Below are 21,531 nucleotides of genomic sequence, written 5' to 3'. Positions count from 1 at the left end.
GAAACTCAGGTTTGTCTAACTCCCAAGGTCTGTGCTCACATTACTAAATCATGTTCACTGTCTTTGAGATAAGAGGTGTCTCCTCACTCTTTCGCAGGAGAGGCACCCAACTCATTACAATTTAATCTGAGAAGTACAGAAATAGAGGTCAAGGCTAAGAGCCCCATTCAAAAACCAAATTCTCTGTGCTCTTTTTTGTACTGTGGAGTGAGCTGGGAGTTGGCTGGAATGTATGTAAATGGTTTTTTTCCTAGTAAGACGATAGCACGGTCCGTTTGGAGGGAGAGATGAGCCACCACGGAAATACTCAGCCCCACACATGCCTGTGGCTACCCTCTAAAATTCCCAACCTGGCTGGAGGCACTCAGAACAAAACCTCCTGCTCCCTCCCAGCACCACTGGCGCCTGGAGCCTGCCTGCCGCCCCTGCCAGAGGTTTCTGCCAACCCCGGTGTGATGGGGAGGGGGCCGGGCAGAACGGAAATTGCTGGAGTGGCTCCCTGCTCGGAGCCCAGTCATCTGTCCCAGCAAGAGGTGTGAGCAAGCTCTTGGGCTTTAGCACTGCAGGGAACCTCAGCTGACGAGAGCGTAGCCTCTGCTGAAACGTAGCCAGTGGCACCCACTCATGGAACCAGCTTGGGCAAGGACATGCAAAGAGGCAGGAGCAAATGGAGGGTGGCTTCTACTCCCTGCTCGGCCGTTTCTCATCCTTGTGATCCCCGGTAGTCTGCCCACCCTCCTCACGCCTTTGTCTTCAGCTATCAGATGGGCCATGCTTGTTCAACTCCATGTACTAGCAGGGTAATTGCACGTTTGAATACAAATATAAACTCACAAATCACTTGATACCTGAGTTACCCCCAGCCCATCATGCACCTTATCTCCTACTAGATTGCAAACCGCAGGTGGATACAGGGCTCTGATGCCCATCTTTCTGTATCTTTGCATGTTTGAAGCAATAGTTTGAACTCCGTGTGTATCCAAGAAATATTTGCTGAGTATTTGCTCAGTGAATGTCAGATATTATGTATAGTAGCCATTAAATGCAATTCATGAAGCTGATCGTCGAGAAAGGCCCCTGATAATCTAGGCCACAGTCACAGGGGTGGCTGGGCAAAGTTGGGACTTTGAGAAGCCCCAAGAGGCCACCCAGCGGGATCCCCTGAGCCATGGGGCAGTGTCTGTGTTGAAATAGCCTGCTGGAGAATTCTCATTGGCAGGTTGGGGAAGAATGACTCAACTTCATGGAATCTTACATAATCTCTAAGACAAAGGAGTTATTAAATATTCTAGTCCAACCTATTTATTTTATAGATGAGGAAAATAGGATCTGCAGAGGGAAATAAGTTCATAGCTTGGATCTTGTTTGGATCTGAAGTTACTACTCTTTTATATACTAGGTCTCTGACCTCCTTCAGTTTAGATTTCCTCGTTTTGGGGTGAGTATAATAATAGGACCTATCTCATTGGGTTTTCATGAGTATTAAATGACAGAACGTCTGTAAAGAGCCTAGAAGAGTATTTGGCATTTTATAAGCCCGCAGTTAACTGTTAGCAATTACTCTTTTATTATTTCTTATTATTATCCTTATTTCTGTGTGATTATTTCTATCATTGCCTGACTTAGAGGGTGGTTTCACTGGGAACTTTTTCCTTTTCAAAAGCCATGGCTTTTTTTTTTTTTTTAAAGATTTTATTTATTTGACAGAGAGAGACAGAGCGAGAGAGGGAACACAAGCAGGGGGAGAAGCAGGCTCCCCACTGAGCAGGGAGCCCGATGCGCGGCTCGATCCCAGGACCCTGGGATCATGACCTGAGCTGAAGGCAGATGCTTAATGACTGAGCCACCCAGGCGCCCCAAAAGCCATGGCTTTTTAAAAAATTGAATTTTTGATGAGCACTAGGGTCTATTGATGCAAAAATACACCTATCCTTCAAACCTTATGACCTTTTAGTTAAAGTAGAATTCAGAACTGTAAGCCTTCATGAAAACCAAAATGCCTGTGCAGCTTCATGAGTGTGAGCCCAGCCTGGAAACAGTTGTTTCCTTCAGGCCTAGCTCACATGTGGCCATCTCTGGAAAGCTTGGGTTTCTGCCACACTTCTCTCCTACCTGACTGTAGCACCTAGCACGCTTTGTTGTAATTTCTACCGTTTGTCTGCCTGGTTAAGACGAGGAGCCCTTTGAGGAAAGGGGCCATGCCTTATTAGTAATTATTATTGTTATTATTATTTTACTTTATTATTTTTATAGGCTTGATGCTGATCTCAGTGCCTGGCATATGGTGTGCAATCAAATGTTTTGTTTTATTGCAGGTTTCTATAACTTTATTTTATTTATATCACACATAATTAAAGAATATAGCACATGTCTACATGATGTTTAAACCTTACCAAATTGAATACTCTTGTGCCACCACCCGTGAGAAGGAGTATTATGGAAGAGAATATTTCCAGTACCTTTTAAGTATGAAGGTTGAACCATACGATTCAACAAATGTTCACTAGTTTCTTGTATTTTGCTTAATGTTCTAGCTCTTGGAAGTAATTTTGAATCTTGATTTGGACATGCTCCATCATATGGAGCATAATATCCTCCCACGTTTATACTGTCTGAAAATATGATAAGCTTTACTTCTGTATCATGGTCTACTTCATTGTTAAGAATATTGGCTAAATTAGACCATGGACAAATCTAGAGACCTTCTTACCGGGTCGTAATTACTTTTGGCTGTGGTCGTTCAATCTTTTCCCTGACTGTTCCATCACAAGCTTCATTTCAAGGAGAACCAGCGTGTATTTGGTATTGAACATATAATAAGCTGTTTGTAGTTGATGGCTCATTCCATCTTCACCAAAGTCCTCCAACATTTGTATCAATCCTCCCCTTTTTGAACTGAGGGAACTGAGGCCCAGAAAGATGAGCTTGTGTGAGATCACCTGGCTGGAATCCCACAGGCTGGAAGAGATAGGTCTTTGACTCAACCCACACTCAACTCCCTCCGCTCTTCACAAGCCTATAGGGGAAAATTTTCCAAAAGCTTTTTAGAAATGCAGATTCCCTAACTTGTTATCAGGGCCAGAAGGTTTGTTCCATTTGAATGAGTCTATGCTGGCTGTGATGGCCCTTGCTTTCTGCCCTTGGGAGCCAAAGAAGGATTCAAAGAAGCAATGGTAGCCTAAAAATAAGACCATACTTTGGCAGAGACAAATTTAGAACCTGCAGAGTGTGGTGCCTGGCTGCTTTGCATTTTTATAACCTTGGACATGGAATTAAACTCTCTCTGCTTTAGTTTGTACATCTATATAATAGGAATAGTGGTGGAATCTTCCTTCAGGGTTTTTATGAGGGTTATGTGGTTTAATTCCGATAATATGCTTGGAATAAGGCCTTTAGTAAGTACCCAGTCAATCTTGACTATTGTTGCCAACAGCATCACCATGACTGGAAATCAACGTCCTGTACAGACAGTTGTTATCAGTGGAATAAAAGGAACTCCCTTCTTTGGGTAACAAAGCAGCCTCCAGGCCAAGATATCCATCAGCATGGGAAAGAGCTTTCACAAAAATATCTCTAAATATTTAGGTTTACTGCAAAGAAGTAAAGCACACAGAAACATACAGATATGCCTCTCTCTCTCTCTCTCTCTCTCTGTCAAAACAAACTATTACTTGTTTTCTCCAAGAGCACAGGGTTTAGAAGTGATTGGAAATGCTCTGGGAAACATACTTCTGTGTGTTGGTTTCCTTGCTTTACTCAGATGTCTGATGAGAAGCATGTGCCATTTCAAACGAGTGAGCACAAACAGGAATCAGCTCAAAACTTTCTCCCTGGACAGAGCCAGGCAAAGCCTTCATCTGACATTTCTGAGCAGCAGACCCTCATCTTCCAGGGAAGCTCTGCCGCAGCTGACTCAGGAACAAGTTTAAATAAATTGTGAGATGGGGTGGACGTGGGGGGTGATGCATAACCTTCCAAAGCAATTTATGTATAAAAAGTTAAGAATAAAACATACCATATGATTCGAGTCCAACATCTGCCTGGGTTCAAATCCCACCTTGGGTGGTTACTGTGTGACTGTGGATGTCTTATACAACAAGCTCACTGAGACTAATCTTTGAAACAGGGCTAAGAGTTCTGGAAGGGAAGGGGTGCAGGGCATGATAAGAGATGATTTGACTTTGGCAGTTATCCATGTACCTGCCCAAACACTGGGTCCTAAGTGATTGTGAACATGGGCTTTCTTATTCACCCCAAAGCCAATCTGGGATGAGTAGTGTCTAGGCACGGCATGTGATAAATTTTCATGGGCAAAGACAAAGTGACGAAAACGAAGACCATTTAGTGTGTGCTCCTTCTGGTGGGAACCGTCTCCATATCATACACACATGCACAAACACGCACTTACACACACTTACACATGTACTCACACAAATACCCTCACACCTACTGAGTGACTTCTGTGTGTAGTTTACATCTTAATTCAAATACTGCCTCCTGAAAAAAGCCTTCTGAAACCCCTAAATTAGGTACCTCACTTATTTGCCCTTGTAGTACCTTTTGATTTTCATTCATTTATTTATCACAGTTTATAATTACACATCTGTGCAATGATCTAACTAATATCTATCTGAGGGTGCTCAGTGATTTGTCCCGTTTGCCCAGGACTGAATGGTTTTCTAGGACACAAGATCTTGACTGCTAAACCTAGGAGATTCCTGGCCAAACTTGAAGGATTAGCCACTCTCATCTGACCCCATCTCAAGACAGAATGCTTCATGAGGGCAGGGACCATGCTGTTTTATTTCACATTCATTGCCAGTGCCTGGCACAGGCTTATACCACATAGGGAATTCAGGAAACATCTGTTAAACCAATAAGGAAATGAGTGAATATGTCATTGTAAGCCAAACTGTCTTTTCTTGTAAAAGTCTTTCCTTTTTCCCTGACATTATTCCTATTTTAGGTGCTAAATGTCCCTTTTTATAGGTTATCTTTATTTCACAAAATTTAAAGTTGACAGTGTTGTGTAGTTCCCTCACTTTCTTCATATTTGAGGGATGGAAATCCCACTGATTTGAGGACTCACTAGTTTAGTGAAAAGGGAACTGGAATAGTGGGGGTCAAGACATTTAAAGAAAGCTTGTTCCTGTGCTAAAATGCTGGGCTATAAATTTCATGGAGGTAGAAATCATGAATATTCAGTTCAATTCTATATCCCCAGGATGTGACATAGTACCAAGTATATAATAAGGGCTGAATAAATATTTGTAGGATAAATGAATAAATAGATTTCCTACCTGTCCAGAAGACATGTGGGACTAGACCTGGTATGCTTCACTCCCTTTTCCTCCCCACCCTCTAACTATACCTCTCCACAACCAGAAATATGACTTCAGCATGCATCCCTACTAGATGGATGAGAAGCATGTGCCATTCCAGATGAGTGAACACATGGTCCTTCCTTGTCTGTCCTGGTTCATGTTTTGGTATATTCTCCTAACACCTGAAAGGACTTCTGTGGAACATAGTGTCTTAAATCCTAAGAGCACCTCTCCCTCACCTACATGGCTTTGTTCAGGCCATTCCCTTGACCTATCATGCCTAGCTCAATCCTACATCTATGTCCTGTTCTCTCAGACCATTCACGCCTTGCCCCCTCTGTCCCTCCATAACATTCTATGTTTTCTCTTTATCATCCCGTGGACCACACTGTATCCTATTTGTCTATTTACTTGTAAAGCTCCCCTATAGATGAGTAGCTGCTTGAAGATAGGAACTCTGTCTGATTCATCTCTTTATCTCCAGCACCCAAGAGAGGGAGATGGCATGCTAATAGTTGTGACTAGTAAGTGTTTGTAGAAGGAAGGGAATGAATCAGTTATCTACCACAGAAATGCTAGGTGACAAACACACAATCTTAGTGACGTACAAGACATGAATTTTTGTTTACAGGTCTGCCAGTTAGCTGGGTGATTCTGTGATCTGGGCTTGTTAGTGCTTGTTGACTAGGATGATTTGCTGATCTTGTTTGGTCTGTCTCTTATATGTGAGACGTCACTTGCTACATTTGGGCTGACTCAGCTCTGTTGCTTGTCCTTCCATCCAGCAGGTTACTCTGGGCTCTTCTGGCAAAGGTGGAGAACCAAGGGAAAGAATAGAAGCACACAGTCCTCTTCAGGCCTAAGCCTGGAAAACCGACACAGTGTTACTTCCATCTCATTCTGTTGGCCAAAACAAGTCACAAGGCTGACCCAGATTCAAGGGGTGGGGACTCCACCTGTCAATGAGAGGAGCCGCAAAGTCTCCTTACAAAGAGGTTGGATTCACGGAGGGAGGAGAATGGGGACCATTTTTGCAATGAGTCTACCACAGAGAGGGAGCCAGCAAGGAAATGGCTCATTAGTTTCTTTCCAAAATGATCTCTTTTGCTACCCTGACATCTAAATGAATTTATCAAGAAGGCCTCCAAAGATGAAGCCATGCCCTTCCTTTGGAAGGAATGACTTTCTTACCAAAGAAGGTATTTAATGAGAAGTTGAATTTCACGGTCATAGAAACTGGATGGGAGGAGGTTAAGGCTTCTTCTAGCCCTGAGCATCACTTATTTTCATCTATTTTGCCTCTTTCTTTTCAGATCAGCAAAGACCCAATTTTTGTACCAGGTGTCTGGGGCCCTTATTTCTCAGCCATGGTCCCTGGGTTCTGGCTGAATGAAGGTGGTCAGAGCGTTACTGGAAAACTGGTAAGTTGACACTTTCTTAATATGGGTCTAAATTTTTTTTAAAGTTTATTTTATTATGTTATGTTAGTCACCATACAATACATCATTAGTTTTCGATATAGTGATCCACAATTCATTGTTTTCATATAACACCCAGTGCTCCATGCAGTACGTGCCCTCCTTAATACCCACCACTGGGCTAACCCATCTTCCCCCCCTCCTCCCCTCTAAAACCCTCAGTTTGTTTCTCAGAGTCCATAGTCTCTTATGATTCATCTCCCCCTCTGATTTCCCCCCTTCATTTTTCCTTTCCTTCTCCTAATGTCCTCCATGCTATTCTTTATGTTCCACAAATAAGTGAAACCATATGATAATTGACTTTCTCTGCTTGACTTATTTCACTTAGCATACTCTCCTCCAGTCCCATCCATGTTGATGGAGAAGTTGGGTATTCATGCTTTCTGATGGCTGAGTAATATTCCATTGTATGTATGGACCACATCTTCTTTATCCATTCGTCCATTGAAGGGTATCTCAGCTCTTTCCACAGTTTGGCTATTGTGGACATTGCTGCTATGAACATTGGGGTGCATATGGCCCTCCTTTTCACTACGTCTGTGTCTTTGGGGTAAATACCCAGTAGTGTAATTGCTGGGTCATAGGGTAGCTCTATTTTTATCTGAGGCACCTCCACACTGTTTTCCAAATGTTTTTATAACCTTGACCAGCCCATTTTGTCGCACTACCCATATACCCAGGATCTGGAAGATTTGCAGGTTCCTAAATCAGAAAACTTAGCTTTGTCAACATATGGTGCATAGTCAGCATGCATTTGCCAAAGGAATAAATGTTGGTCCAGGCAATGATGACTAACCCATCTTGTCACCTATCTTTCACACAAAAGTCCTTTTTTTTCCATGGCAGTGAAAGTGATATTTTACTTTGTAAAAAGGGCCACGTAAGTCACCAGCTGAAATCCTTTAGTGGTTCTCCATAGCCTTGAGGACATCATTCAAATAGTTTTCTGGGCACGTCATACCTCTCATGGTCCATCCCCTCAATCCCACACATGTACTTGTCACTGAGGCTAGATTACCCTACCCACAGCTTCCCCATGACTTATGTTATTCTACTCTTCTGCCTTTGGATGTGTTTCTTTCCCTGCTCAGAGAGCTCTTTACCACTTCGATAATTTTACTTGTCCTTTAAGACACAACTCTACTTATAATATTCTGTGTTCTTATTGGTTTACTAACGTGCTATTTCCAGAAATCTATGAGCTCCTTAAAGGTAAGGGCCATATCCTACTTTTCTTTGCATCCAGCTCAGTGCCTGGTTCATAGAAGGTAGTTGATAAAAATTTGATGAATTCATGGGGTTGTCTAATAGGGAAGATAGAAGACCCATAAAAGTGAGATGAGTACTATACCAGGGGGACAAAGCACAGAACTGGCGTAAAGCTAGGTTAAAAAAAACTTTTTGCAGGGGAGAAAGCAGTTATGTTGAGTCTTAAAAGGTAAATAGAGACCAACCAGGCAAAGAAGGGTAGAGATACTCTTCTAGGCAGGAGAACTGGCGTAGGAACAAAGATATGGGAGTGACAAATAACAAGGCTTATTTGAGGTGATGGCACATAGTCCAGCATCTCAGCTGTGGCATAAACTGTTCTTAGAAGAAAGACTGACAATAAAAGTTAGAGAGCTGGGTAGGGACCACATCATAAGAAGTCCCTGGAGGGGCGCCTGGGTGGCTCAGTTGGTTAAGCAACTGCCTTCGGCTCAGGTCATGATCCTGGAGTCCCGGGATCGAGTCCCGCATCGGGCTCCCTGCTCGGCAGGGAGTCTGCTTCTTCCTCTGACCCTCCTCCCTCTCATGCTCTCTGTATCTCATTCTCTCTGTCTCAAATAAATAAATAAAATCTTTTAAAAAAAAAAAAAAAGTCCCTGGAGAACAGGCTAAGGAACTGATCTCTGTCTGGTAGACCAAGGGGAAGCAGTGCATGTTCAGATCTCAGTTGTACAAACTCTGGCTAGCAGCCGTGAGGAAGAAGGCCTGAGGGCACACGGCTGAAGATGGGGAGACCGGTTTTAGTCGGTTAGTCCACAAACAGAAAGCCATGGGGGCTTGAATGAGGAGGACAGGGGCAGTGATAACTGAGAACTGAGGTCAGGAGATCGACAAGCCTTGGAAGGATTGCATGTGGAAGGCAAGAGAAAGGGGGACCTAGGCTCAGTTAGCCAATCTCACATCATCTGTTTGTGGTCTCGTTCCCATACCAGCTCTTCCAAATGTTCAACCGAATGATAACCGATCGGATCCAAAGCTGGCTCTGGATGCAAATCCCCATTGTTTCTGTTTCTTAGTATGTGGCTGTTTTATACCTAGCTGCCTCAAGTTCTCTTTCAAAGTTGGTGGAAGCATAGGTGGCTGGCTGGCTTTGAAGCCCATGTTCTGTGCGCTTGCTTTTGTGCCAGGCTGCAGAGATGCATTCAATGAGCAAGACCTCCATCGGGCCCTGGTTTTGAGGAGCTCGTTGTCTAGTAGACAGTGCCTGTAAAAGAAAGAATATCTGGTTGGTCTGTAAGAACCCAATGCTAGAGAAGCTACGACACGGCTGTATGAAGGTGCCAGGGGATTCAGACTTTGCATTCTCCTACTGAAATGAGTGTTGTGTGTATACACGTTTCACTTAACTATCCATTCCCTTTCTGTGACATATTGAAAGCCCATTACTGAAATATAGCCTGTTTCAACCCTGCATCGTGGTATAATCACCGTTTGCAGACCCAGGACTCATAGAGGACACAATCCAGAGGCTTTTTTTTTTAAAACAAGGATAATGATCCAGTAAACCAACTCTTTGTGCAGAATGCATTGTCCACAAAGCTGCCCATCAACAGGTTTTCAGAGCCCTAGTATGCAAATTGAACATCTGTGTCAGTCTGGAAATACTTTTCCAAGTATTTGGCTCAAAGTTCGCTCTGTTGCTATGGATATAAGCCATCTTTACCCAAACATTATGACATATCTTTATGGATGAGAATTGGTTATGCCTGTTTCAGGATCCTGAATTTAAATAAAAAATGTGACCTCTTTTTGGCCATTAATAAAATCTTCATAATAGTCTACTATGACTTTCGACAGGAGTCATGGGAATTGTTAGCCTTTCTCTAGTTAGTGATTTTGCACTGTCACCAACCAAGCTGCACTTGGAGCCCGACTTTGGGCTATTCTACTTATATTTCATTGTCCATACAAGTGGGGCATGATTGACCTGTGCATTATAGAGAGCAAAATCTTAGGAAATCCAAAAGCTAGCATGATGGGGCAAAATGTGAATCAAGAACAGAAGAGACTGCCCAGTAAAGCAACAGTCCAGTCCGGAGGAGGCAAGCAAAGAGACAGAAACAACCTATAAAATAAAGAAATGAAATAAAAATAATAATGATGTCATATGATCTCACTGATATGAGGAATTCTTAATCTCAGGAAACAAACTGAGGGTTGCTGGAGTGGTGGGGGGTGGGAGGGATAGGGTGGCTGGGTGATAGACATTGGGGAGGGTATGTGATAGGGTGAGCGCTGTGAATTGTGTAAAACTGTTGAATCATAGACCTGTCCCTTTGAAACAAATAATACATTATATGTTAAAAGAAAGAAGAAGATAGTAAGAAGGGAAAAATGAAGGGGGGGAATCGGAGGGGGAGATGAACCATGAGAGACTATGGTCTCTGAGAAACAAACTGAGGGTTCTAGAGGGGAGGGGGGTGGGGGGGTGGGTTAGCCTGGTGATGGATATTAAAGAGGGCATGTACTGAACAGAGCACTGGGTGTTATACGCAAACAATGAATCATGGAACACTACATCAAAAACTAATGATGTACTGTATGGTGACTAACATAACATAATAAAAGAAAAAAATGATAATGATAATAATCCTACTTTATTGAGAATGTTTTTCTGTGAAAAGGATTTATATACATAATCTTATTAATCCTTGAGTGATATTCATGATAAGCACAATGCCTCACATTTATTTTGAAGGCTTATTTCCCAGTCTCGATGCCGAGAGCTTGGCATATACTATCTCCTTTAATTCTATCAAAATCCCTGTGAAATAGGTACAATGGTTATCCAAATACACAGATGAAGAGTGCACACTCAGGGTAGTAAGCACAGCCCAGAGAGATTCCTGATGCACCATCAGTGGCCTTTTTATGTGGCTCCTTTGCCGTTCATCGTTCCTTTCCATTTACTTATTCTTGTTTATTCTGTTGTGAAATTCGGGTCTCTGGTTTTACAACACATTGTTTTCATGTAGGACTCTGTGAGAGGAAGTTGCATGTTTTATGTTCTTTGTTTCAAATACACATCTCTGATATGCTGTGTGTGAAACTGCTCCATTATTACGTTGTCCAGAGTATATTCTAAACACGGTCACAAACATACCATCTGAAGCAGAAGAGAAGAGAAAGGAGAAGAGGGAAGGGAAGGAGGAGAAAGAAGGGAAGAAAAAAAGAAAAAAATTACCTAAACACTAGATTGGGGGGGGGGGGGGAGCTATTTCGTCTCATTTTTACAATTAAAAAAAAAAATCTTCCATCCCAAAGCAAGTCATTCCAAGTGTGTGAATAGCTTGGTACTGGAAAAAAAAAAAAAAATCTCCATCTGGTTAACTTCAGGATGAAGGAAAAAAAAAAAATAGAATAGGATCTTTTCTGGTTCTGGACCTCTTACAGTTTCATTTGACTGAGATTTGGATTCATTTTTCACTCGTTTCAAGCTTGTGCCACTGATACTCATTTCCTTTTAGAAGGGCACATGCCTCCAGCCCGTGGATGATTGATTTTAGTTGCATCAATCGGGCACGCAGCAGGGCTTGCCTCGTGCTTGTCAATACTCTCTCCAGAATAGCTGTGCAAACAACATTGCTTTTTTGCCCAGACCTTTTCCATAGAACACCAGCCCATGCAGTCACTGCATCCAGATGCTGAAGCTGGTTTCCAGCTGGCCCTTGGCCATCCCTTTCTCCAAGCACTCTTGTCTGTCTTAAGTTGGAGTCATTTTCATTGGGGGAGGTGTGGAGTAAGGGAGGCTAAGTCAAATTCCTAAGCTGCCTCTCTGGTGGCTTTGGCTTTCTGGGATAATTGGCCTTGGGTGGGGGTTACCTTTGAATTGTTTTTGTTTTTGTTTTTTAAGATTTTATTTATTTATTTGACAGAGAGAGAGCACAAGCTGGGGGTAGTGGGCAGAGGGAGAGGGAGAAGCAGGCTCCCCGCTGAGCAGGGAGCCCGATGCAAGACTCGATCCCAGGACCCTGGGATCATGACCTGAGCCGAAGGCAGATGCTTTAACCTACTGAGCCACCCAGACGCCCCACCTTTGAATTGTTTGAACCCAGAATTTAAATTTATGAACTTGAGCCCCAGGGTCACCATGTAGCAAGATGCTGTGTGCTCAGAATTTTAGCATTTGTGCATTGGGGAGCCTCTCTCCCGGACCTCTATCCCCAGTGCCACTCAGCCTGGGGCTAGCCTCAGGAAGTCCATCAGTGCTCCACAAGTGGGTGTATGAAGAGCTCGGGTTGTACACATGCTGTGCGTGGATGGAGATAGTGATTTCACCCCTTTATTCGTTCATTCTTTCCATCATGTGACAGAGATGACTCTGGGCCAGGCAAGAATACAGTCACGTGATTCCTGTCCTCCAGTAGCTTATCATCTAATGGGAGGGTTAGATATAGGCCTGATAATTATAAGTTAGGGTAGCACATAAAGTAGATTGCATGACCCCTGAAGCCTACTTAGAGTATCTGTTATGGGATAGACACTTTCAGGCCCTTTTTAAGATTTAGTATTCTGTCTGATCTGCACAGCATGTCTGTGTGGTCAGTGTTGTTACGTTAGTTTTACTAGTGAATAAATAGGTTCAGAACAATGAGGTAGCTTCATCAAGATCTTAATAGTTATAAGTGGGAAAGCCTTGATTCAAACCCAAGTCTACTACCGGAAGACCCAGATCTCTCCAGAACTGGACCTGACTTTGGTGGAGCTACATTTTTGAGTTTTTCTTATACTTGTCTTGTACAGTCCCTGGAGAAACAATTATTGGGGATTAGTGTGACTTTCTTTTCAAGTACATCGAAGCAAATTCAGTTGGCAGGCTTTGTAAGGCCATGAGAGAAAAAAAATGTATGTGTATAGTATTGACAGAATCTGTGTATAGACTTAGGTGTGTCCCCAGCATTTCTCATTGGCTAATTGGAATGACTTCATGGATACAGAGACCAACTCTGCATAAACAAATGTTCCTGTGTTCCCTCCCACCCAGGCTTGCACTGTATTTTTTGTATACCCACCCAGGTCCCTGCACAGCTCCCTAATTACCTTCTTTTTTCTAATCCTTCCCTCTCTAACCTCTCTGTCTTAGTTTGGCCACTCTAACAAACTACCATATACTGTGGGGGGGGGGGGGGCAGGGGCGTCTGTACAACAGAACTTTATTTCTCACAGCTCTAGAGGCTGGAGTCGAGATCAAGGTAGCAGCATGGTTGGTTTCTGGTGAGGTTTCTTTCCGGGTTGCAGAGGGCTGACTTTTCCTTGTAGTTTCACATGGTGGAAGGGGAGAACTCTGGTCTCTTCAGACCCTTAGAAGAGTGTTAATCCCGTTCATGAGGGCTCCACCCTCAGACTTACTTACCTCCCAAGGGTCCCACTTCCCAACACCATTACCCTGGTGGTTAGGATTTCAACATATGAATTTTGAAGGAACGCAAACGTTCCACAACATCCTCTTTAAAGATTGTGGTGAAAGCACATAGACATGACCCTGTCACTCTTGATACCTCTCCAGTTACCTATTTAATAAAAGTTTAAACTCTTTAGAGTGATGGTTATTTACACTACGTTCATGGTACTGTTCTGAGTGAGAAATAGGCAGAGAATAAAACAGCCCCTCTACCTCACTCCAAAAATCTGCCCCCTTGTCAAGCTTACATTCTAACAAGAGGAGATAGAACCTACAAAATAAATAAAATGAGAAAGCAGTAAAGTTTCTTTTATGGTATAAGTCGTTAAAAATAAAAGAGGAAGTAAGTTTATGGGTTCAGGTGAGCAGTTTGCAATTTTAAATAAGGTGGTTACACTAGGCCTTTTTGATGTGACGTACATACATAACAAGGAAGGGAAGGAAGTTAGCCATTTGGAAACCTAGGGGAAGAACATACCAGGCCAAGGGAAAAACCAGTGCAAAGGTCCTGAGGGAGGATGGCCTGCCTGCAGTATTACAGGAATAGCAAAGAAGGCCACAAAGATGGAGCCGAGTGAACCAAAATGAGAGTTGTAGTGAATCAGTTCATGAGGTAATTTGGGGCTATATTATTGGCCACTGTTAGAATTTTGGCTTTTACTCTGAGTGAAATGGAAAGCTACTGGAGAATAAGGAGCCCAGGACAGATAGGACTTAGTTCTTAAGGGATCATTCAGACTGCTGCCTGCTACACTGGGAATAAACGATGGAGTGGGTGTAGGCGTGGGGGAGATGGAAGTAGGGGCCCCAGAAAGAGGCCACTGCAGTAAACCAGCTGAGACGTGAGGATGGTGGCAGTGGAGCTGGGAAAAAGTGGTCGTGTTTTGGGATATATTTTGAAGGTAGAGCTGATGCAGTTTCTTGATGGATTGGATGTGAAGTGTGCAAAAGAGAGAGAGGTCAAGGTTTTTGAAGGATAACATTGCTATGAATGGAGAGAAGATGGATTCAATGTCAGGGAGACAGGGGGAGGAAGGATTCCAGAATTAGTTTTCTGACTCTAGTAACTGATACATTCTCTAGGTTGATCCTCAATTATTTGTCTTCATTTGAGTAAAGACCACCATCATTTATATTTTTATTAAAGCCAGAAAATTAGGATTAATTCCTTACCCCTCCTTTCCCTTCTCTGCCCACATCCAGTCAGAAAGTCCTATGGATTCTAACTCTAAAATGTATATGACCACTCCATCTGTTTTTTTTTAACCTTCACTCCCAACACCATCAGTCAAAGCACCGTCATCTCTGTCCCAGTCTATGTAAAGTGCATCTTTTATACATAGTATATAGTTGGGTCTTGCTTTTCTGCAGTCTTGTAATCTTTGATGTTTACTGAGAGTGTTGAAACTATCCACAATTCAGTGTGAAGATGCATATTGTTGCATAGGTCTTCCATTTTGCTATTTGTTTTCTGTGGTGATTCTGTTTTTTGTTTCTCTGTCTCTCCTTTTCTTCCATCTTTTGGATTACTCAAATATCTTTCAGTTTTCAGAATTCCATTTTAATTCTCCTGTTTGCTTTTTAGGCATGATTTTTTGAATTCCTTTTTTTAAATGATTTCTTTAGGAATTACATACAATAAACGTCCTAAATTTTTCAGCCTACTTAGACTGTATGTTATATAACGTCATGTAAAATATAAAAACCATTCAACTCTATAGTTCCCTTTGCCACCCCCCCAACTCTTTATGCTATAGTCATAGTATGTGTGATGCCTACATATGCTCTACGTCCAAGAATATAGTAGTTGCCATGTTGTTTGCTTTAAATAACGTAGTAGTCTGTCCAGCGTGCCATAACGAAATACCGTCAACTGGGTGGCTTAAACAATAAACACTCATTTTCTTACAGTTTGGAGGCTAGAAGTCCATGATCAAAGTGCTAGAAAGTTCAGTTTCTCATGAGAGCTCTCTTCTTGGCTTGTAGGCAGCAGCCTTTTCACTGTGTCTTCACATGGCCTTTTCCAGGTGCATGCATGTAGCAAGAGAGCTTTGGTGATCCTGGCTCTTCTTATAAGGACAGCAATTCTATTGGATTAGGGCCCAACCCTGACGACCTCATAGAACCTTATTTCCTTCATCACGTCCGCACTTCCAAAAACAGTCACAGGGAGGGTCGGGGCTTCACATTGGAATTGTGGTAGGATACAATTCCATCTGTAAGAGTCCTACATATTTCAAAGAGATTCTGAGAAATGAACATTATCTTTTGTATTTACCTACATATTTACCATTTCCATTTCCATTTTTTTTTTTATTTCTTTCTGAAAATTTAAATTTCTGTCAGGTATTTCCCCTCAGCCTGACGAACTTCCTTCAGCATTTATTCATCTCTTATAGCTTTTGGCAAAAAGAAAAAAAAATTCTTAGTTTTTTTTTTTTTAATGAATTTATTTTATCTTCTATCCTGAAAGATATTTTTGCTCAATCTAGACTTCTTGGTTGACAGTTTTTTTTTGTTTGTTTGTTTTCCTTCAGCGCTTAAAGATGTTACTGTTTTGTATTCTGGCACCATTGTTTCTTATGAGAAGTCAACCATCATTTGTATTGTTTTTCCCATGTCTACAGTATATGATTTTTCTCCTACTACTTTCTTGATTGTTTCTTAATCTTTGATTTTTATTGTGGTATGTCCACATGTGGTGTTCTTTGGATTTACCCTCCTTTTCCCAGGTTTGCTAAACTTCTTGAATTTATAAATTTCTGTCTTTCACCAAGTTTGGGAAATTGTCAGTATTTATTTATTTAAATATAAATAAATATTGCATCCATATGCCACAGTAGCAATATAAACAGCAACACAAGATTAATATATCCATAAGACAAAAGAAAGTACTTACAAATATGGTTCCCCAGTTACCCAGGAAGAGGTCCTTTCCATAGACCCACCACCTTCAGCATAGGTGGTGGCCCATGACAAGAATACATCCCTGATACAGTAGTAAGAAACATCAGCTTTGTAAAGCTAAGAGCAATAAGACAAATGTTTTACAGGCAGGATATGGCAGATCTTCATGTATCAAATACAGTAGAGTTTGGTCCTCATGAGCCAGTACCACCCTGGCTTAGGTATTTTCCCTGGGGGATGATACCATATATTTGCCCCTTAATATCATCAGAGGGTATGTCTATATTATACATGGGCCTGTGAGGGATTTTTTTTTTTTCATTCTCTCTACTTCTCCCACATCTCTCTCTGTCTCCCTCTCCCCCCCTCCGTCCATCAGCCCCTCCCCCCCTTCTTTCCTCTCTCCCTTCTCCCCCTTCTCTCTCACAATTAGATACTGTGTCTATTGGTCTATTTTCAAGTTCATTGCCTCTTTTGTCTATGATCTTCAATTAGCTGTGAGGCCTGTCCACTAAATATTTCAGATATTATCTTTTTCAATACTAGGATTTCCATTTTAATAGTTTTTGTTTCTTATCTATTGATTGATTATGAGACTATTATCCTTTATATCCTAAAGCATTATTAAACTACTGAATTCATTTTTTAAATTTATTATTTATTTAAGTGTTTATTTTTTAAGGTGAGCAATGATATTTAAGCAGTATTTATTGACATTCAACAATGTCAAAACATACCAGTGCTCAGATCAAGGAACAATTTTATAGAGTTCTTCTCACCTCCCCCCCTTTTTCAGATATATGATGATTTTATTTTTTTATTTTCAATATAATTAACATACAGTGTTATATTAGTTTCAGGTGTACAATACAGTGATTCAACAATTCTGTATATTACTCAGTGCTCATCACGATAAGTGTACTCGTGATCCCCTTCACCTGTTTCACCCATCCTCCCTCCCACCCACCCACCTTCTTTCTGGTAACCATCAGTTTGTTCTCTATAGTTAAAAGTCTGTTTTTTGTTTGTCTCTTTTTTTCTTTGTTTTGTTTCTTAAATTCCGCATATGAGTAAAATCATATGATATTTGCCTTTTTCTGACTGACATTTCCCTGACATTATATGTATATGTTCTTTATTTTATTTTAATTTCAGTGTAGTTAACATAGTTAACTATTAGTTTCAGGTATACAATATAGTGATTCAACAATTCATATATTACTCAGTGCTCACCAAGATAAATGTACTCTCAATCCCCTTCACCTATTTATATAAGTTCTTTATATATTTTGGATACTAATCCCTTATCAGATATGTCTTTTGCAAATATCTTCTCCTGTTCAGTAGGTTGTCTTTCAGTTTTGTTGATTGTTTCTTCTGCTATGCAGAAACTTTTTATTTTGATGTAGTCCCAAGAGTTTATTTTTGCTTTTGTTTCCCTTGCCACAGGAGATAAATCTAGAGTAAACTACTGAATTTTTGCCTTCTAATTCCATCATCTGTGTCATCTCAGGGTCATTGGCCATTAAATGGCTTTTCTTTTAAGTATGGATTACATTTTCCTTCTCTCTTATATGGCTAGCAATTTGGGATCATATCTTGAACATTATGATTGATATATTGTAGAGAGACTGGATTATTCTTATTCCTCTGAAGAGTATTTTTTTTTAACAGGTGGTTAATTTGGTTGAACTCAAACTCTCAAGTTTTGTCTTTCCTGTGATGAGCACCTACTGAAATCTCTGTTGAGTTCTTTCAGCTTTAGCTGGGCTACTTATAATGTAACTCAGAGATCATCCAGAAGTTGGAGTAGCATTTGGATGAAGTCTTGAGCTACCTTTCTATGGCTACTGACTCCCCTGTGCTTACTATGACTAGAGCAGAGGAAATGTTCAGTAAACATTAGTGAAATCTATAAAGAACTTCATCAGTCGAGACCATATTTGAATATTGGTATGCTCATTTTCCATTGACAGGCAGGGCTTTGTGAGAGCAATGACTTTTGTTTATCTTTGTATCTCCAATTATTAGAGTGATGCCTAACACAGGATAGCCATATATCATCTTAGTTTCCTGAATAAGTGAATTAATTAACAAACTATAAAAAGACACAAAGCTATTAACTTTGATGTTGAATGATGTTGAATGAAACTGACTAAACTAGCTCTGGATTAAATCAGCATTTGTCCACTTGTAAGAGAAGTTGTTCTATCTCAAGCTAATATTAAAGTTGTGGGAGAAAAAAAAAACAGTTTACGTTTTCTTTCAGGAATGTTTGTCGTTCTTAGGAACCGTTCAGTATTGAAACCCACAGTTCTTTCCAGCAACATAAAAGAAATTGTCTAGGCTGGGCTTTCGTCTTTCATTAGATTTTTATGAGAATTTCAACGCTGGGAAAAATTAGATAAAATGTTTTCGCTTTAAGATAAGAAAATGAAGTTAAATAAAGAGTTGGAAGAACTGAGATGAAAAAAGTGACTTTGCAGGTAAATACAAATGGCAAAAAGGGAGTTGTTACAAGCAATAAACATATCCTTGAGCCTAATGATTTCATTATCTGCAAAGCAAGGTGAACGCCTCAAGACTAATACATAAAATTGGTTTTAATAGAGAAAAGCCCATCATGCCATAAAATAGCTTTGTCTCAGCAAAATGATCATAGAACCTAAAATTCTGGGATTCTGAATTTGGCTTTGTCGTGTGTTTTTCTTGCCTATGGACTCTGTGCACACAGTTTTGAGATCTCAGGCAATTGCAGTCCTCTGTCTAATTTTCCAAACACTTGGCTATTTGTCATGTTAATTTATTAAATGTTGTAGAGAGAGAACTAAATCTCTTAGGAAAAATAAAGAATAAATCTAACAAAAAAAAAAGAAAGAAAGAAATGGTCTTGTTTAAGGTCATTCCCTGAGCCAGAACTGACTCAGGTCTCAGGACTGCCTGTCTGTGTTCTCCCTGTCATTTCAAGAGTCAGAAACTCAAATGCCTAAAGGAGTCAGACAGATAGCATAAACAGATTAGGCAAACAAATTTTTTTTTTTTTTTACTTTGATAGAGAAGTTTTTCTTTCAACTCATGGCACTCTAGGGAATGATTTTATGTTCCTTCCTTTCATAGAGAGATGGGCGTAGAGAAATAGATCTCTCCTACAAGTAAAACATTCGTGCAGTCATGGTGAGAAATTGGTGAAATCTGGTGTCTGTTGTTGGGGCTGGAGGGGTGGGGAGCGGTGGTATCTTCTACATACTGAAGGGTGCAGTCCTGTCTGAAGGGATTAGTCATCACTCGGCTCCAGCTGACTCTTGCCATGTGGGAATATGGGTGGCCCAGTGTCCTGCATATGCTGGTTCTTTGGGAGAAACCAAAATCTGGATTTTAAGTGGAATCTCCCAATTTAAAAATATTGGCTGATTTTTTAAAACATTATATAACCCAAATAAAATACATCTGTGGGCCAGATGTCCCCTCATACTACCCGTTTATGATCTCTGTGTTACACTGTGTTGTGTTTCTGTTTCTCCCGTGTTGCAAATGCAGATGCCACCTTTATAAGGAAGGACCTAAAAATCCAACCATAGGTGTATATCATAAGACGGCTTTTCCCTCTTGATTTAGAAAGCCATCCTGAAGAAGATCTGACTCCATCCAGCTCAGGCTTCCTACCTATCCATATCATTTGTAGACTTTTCTGCTTGCTCTCAGAGCTGAAATCTGAGAAGATGGAGGAAATAAGAAAGTAATCATAAAGTTAGACGAGCTCTGTCTATATATTTCTAAGGCAACCAGTTGGCAAATATGGTCATTGTGGTTAAACTGGTTATTTCACTGGGAAACAAATAACCACTAATAGGACACTGTGTTCTATACCATGCTAAATGCATTTGAGAATAGAACATAAATAGAGAGATCAACCTTAGGATCAGGCATTCCAGGTTTTTGAAATGAGTGCTCGATTATTTGAAAAACTGGCTTGGTCTTTGCTAACCAGAGTGGGCCTTTACTACCAGATGCTGTTGGGGGGAAGAAAAAGGCACAGCTGACCAGTTGAGATTCTGTTCTCCCAACCATTTTTGCTCTTTTGGTCGCATGCCCTTCTTTTTAATAATAGATGTTATGAACTGAGAGCCACCTATATACCAGGCACCCCTGCAATGCGAATTTTATTATCACCATTTTACAGTTAGGAGATGAGTCTCTGAGAGGTCAAGTAGCTTTTCCTTGGTACCACCAAAGATGAGTGTAGACCATGAATTTGAACCTGAGTCTGTCTGTTTCCAAACCCTGTGTTCTTTTCACTAAGCCACTGTTGTAAAATGTAGATTTTTTTATTATTACCATATGATGAGGCCAACAGATTAGGGGATGATTGCCACTGAAAAGATAGTTTGTTGCTCACAGTTCTCAAGAGGAGGGGGCACGCCATACCATGATGCAGGGCCACATGGGAAGCCCCAGAGTTGTCCCTAGCTCTCTGATACCCAGCCCTGGGGTGCTTAGAGCAGGGAAGCAGTAGTCCATAGAGGAGGTGGGGGTAGGTAGGCTCTGGAGTAGTTAGCTTGCACATGAAAGGCATGCTAACAGATAAGTTGAGTCCTTTGCTATCTCTAGGAATTGCCAGCCCTGCCAGGCGCAGTCTCTCCAGGGGCAGTAAGACCACAGACTCAAAGCATCAGAGGTACCAAAAATAATAAGATGTGATTCATACGGCCACATTGCCTTGTCTTAGAGCCCAAACATCTTTCTCGACTGATTTTCTTACATTCTCTAGTTAGCCACTAAATTTGTTTTGTTTTCTTCCAAATATATCTCATTTATTCATTCAGGGTGCCAGGCCCTAATGTAGACACTGAGGATTGGGAACTAATGGGGCTCTTGATTTAAAAGAGCTCACAGTGTAGGGTAAAGACAGACATAGAAGCTAATGATTATTAAAAAACAAAACAAAACAAAACAAAAAAACTTGCTAAGTGCTACAATGGAGCAAGAACAGGAAATATTTTTGCCTTGTGTTCTCACAGTCAGCCTCTGAGCCCTGTCTACATTTCCTGCCCTCTACGCCTAGCTATCTCTCCGTCCTGCATACCCTACCGGGCTCATTTTCCTTAACTTCTCATCATCCTGCTCCCCAGATCAAAATAATTTCATGGCTTCT

At 41.1% G+C, this 21,531-nt stretch overlaps 1 protein-coding gene across 20 annotated transcripts in view; it reads left to right on the top strand.

Annotated features, from left to right (window-relative positions):
* The window catches only part of FGGY (FGGY carbohydrate kinase domain containing), a 395,846-nt gene that overhangs the window by 253,380 nt on the left and 120,935 nt on the right, over positions 1-21,531 (top strand). For 19 of the 20 annotated variants that reach the window (XM_045897587.3, XM_064589062.1, XM_054512850.2 and 16 more), the window contains one exon: positions 6,638-6,745. In XM_045897587.3, coding sequence (XP_045753543.1) covers positions 6,638-6,745 — 108 coding nt within the window. Of the gene's footprint in view, positions 1-6,369; positions 6,524-6,637; positions 6,746-21,531 lie in introns of those variants that run through there. The other variant, XM_045897586.3, reaches the window with a different exon arrangement.

Source organism: Mirounga angustirostris, unplaced genomic scaffold, assembly GCF_029215605.1.
Source record: "Mirounga angustirostris isolate CCGP_5_RB_7025 unplaced genomic scaffold, mMirAng1.0.hap1 SCAF_4, whole genome shotgun sequence".
NCBI classification, from domain to species: domain Eukaryota; kingdom Metazoa; phylum Chordata; class Mammalia; order Carnivora; family Phocidae; genus Mirounga; species Mirounga angustirostris.
Note: the sequence above shows the minus strand (reverse complement) of the source record. Positions and strands in the feature narration are given on the sequence as shown.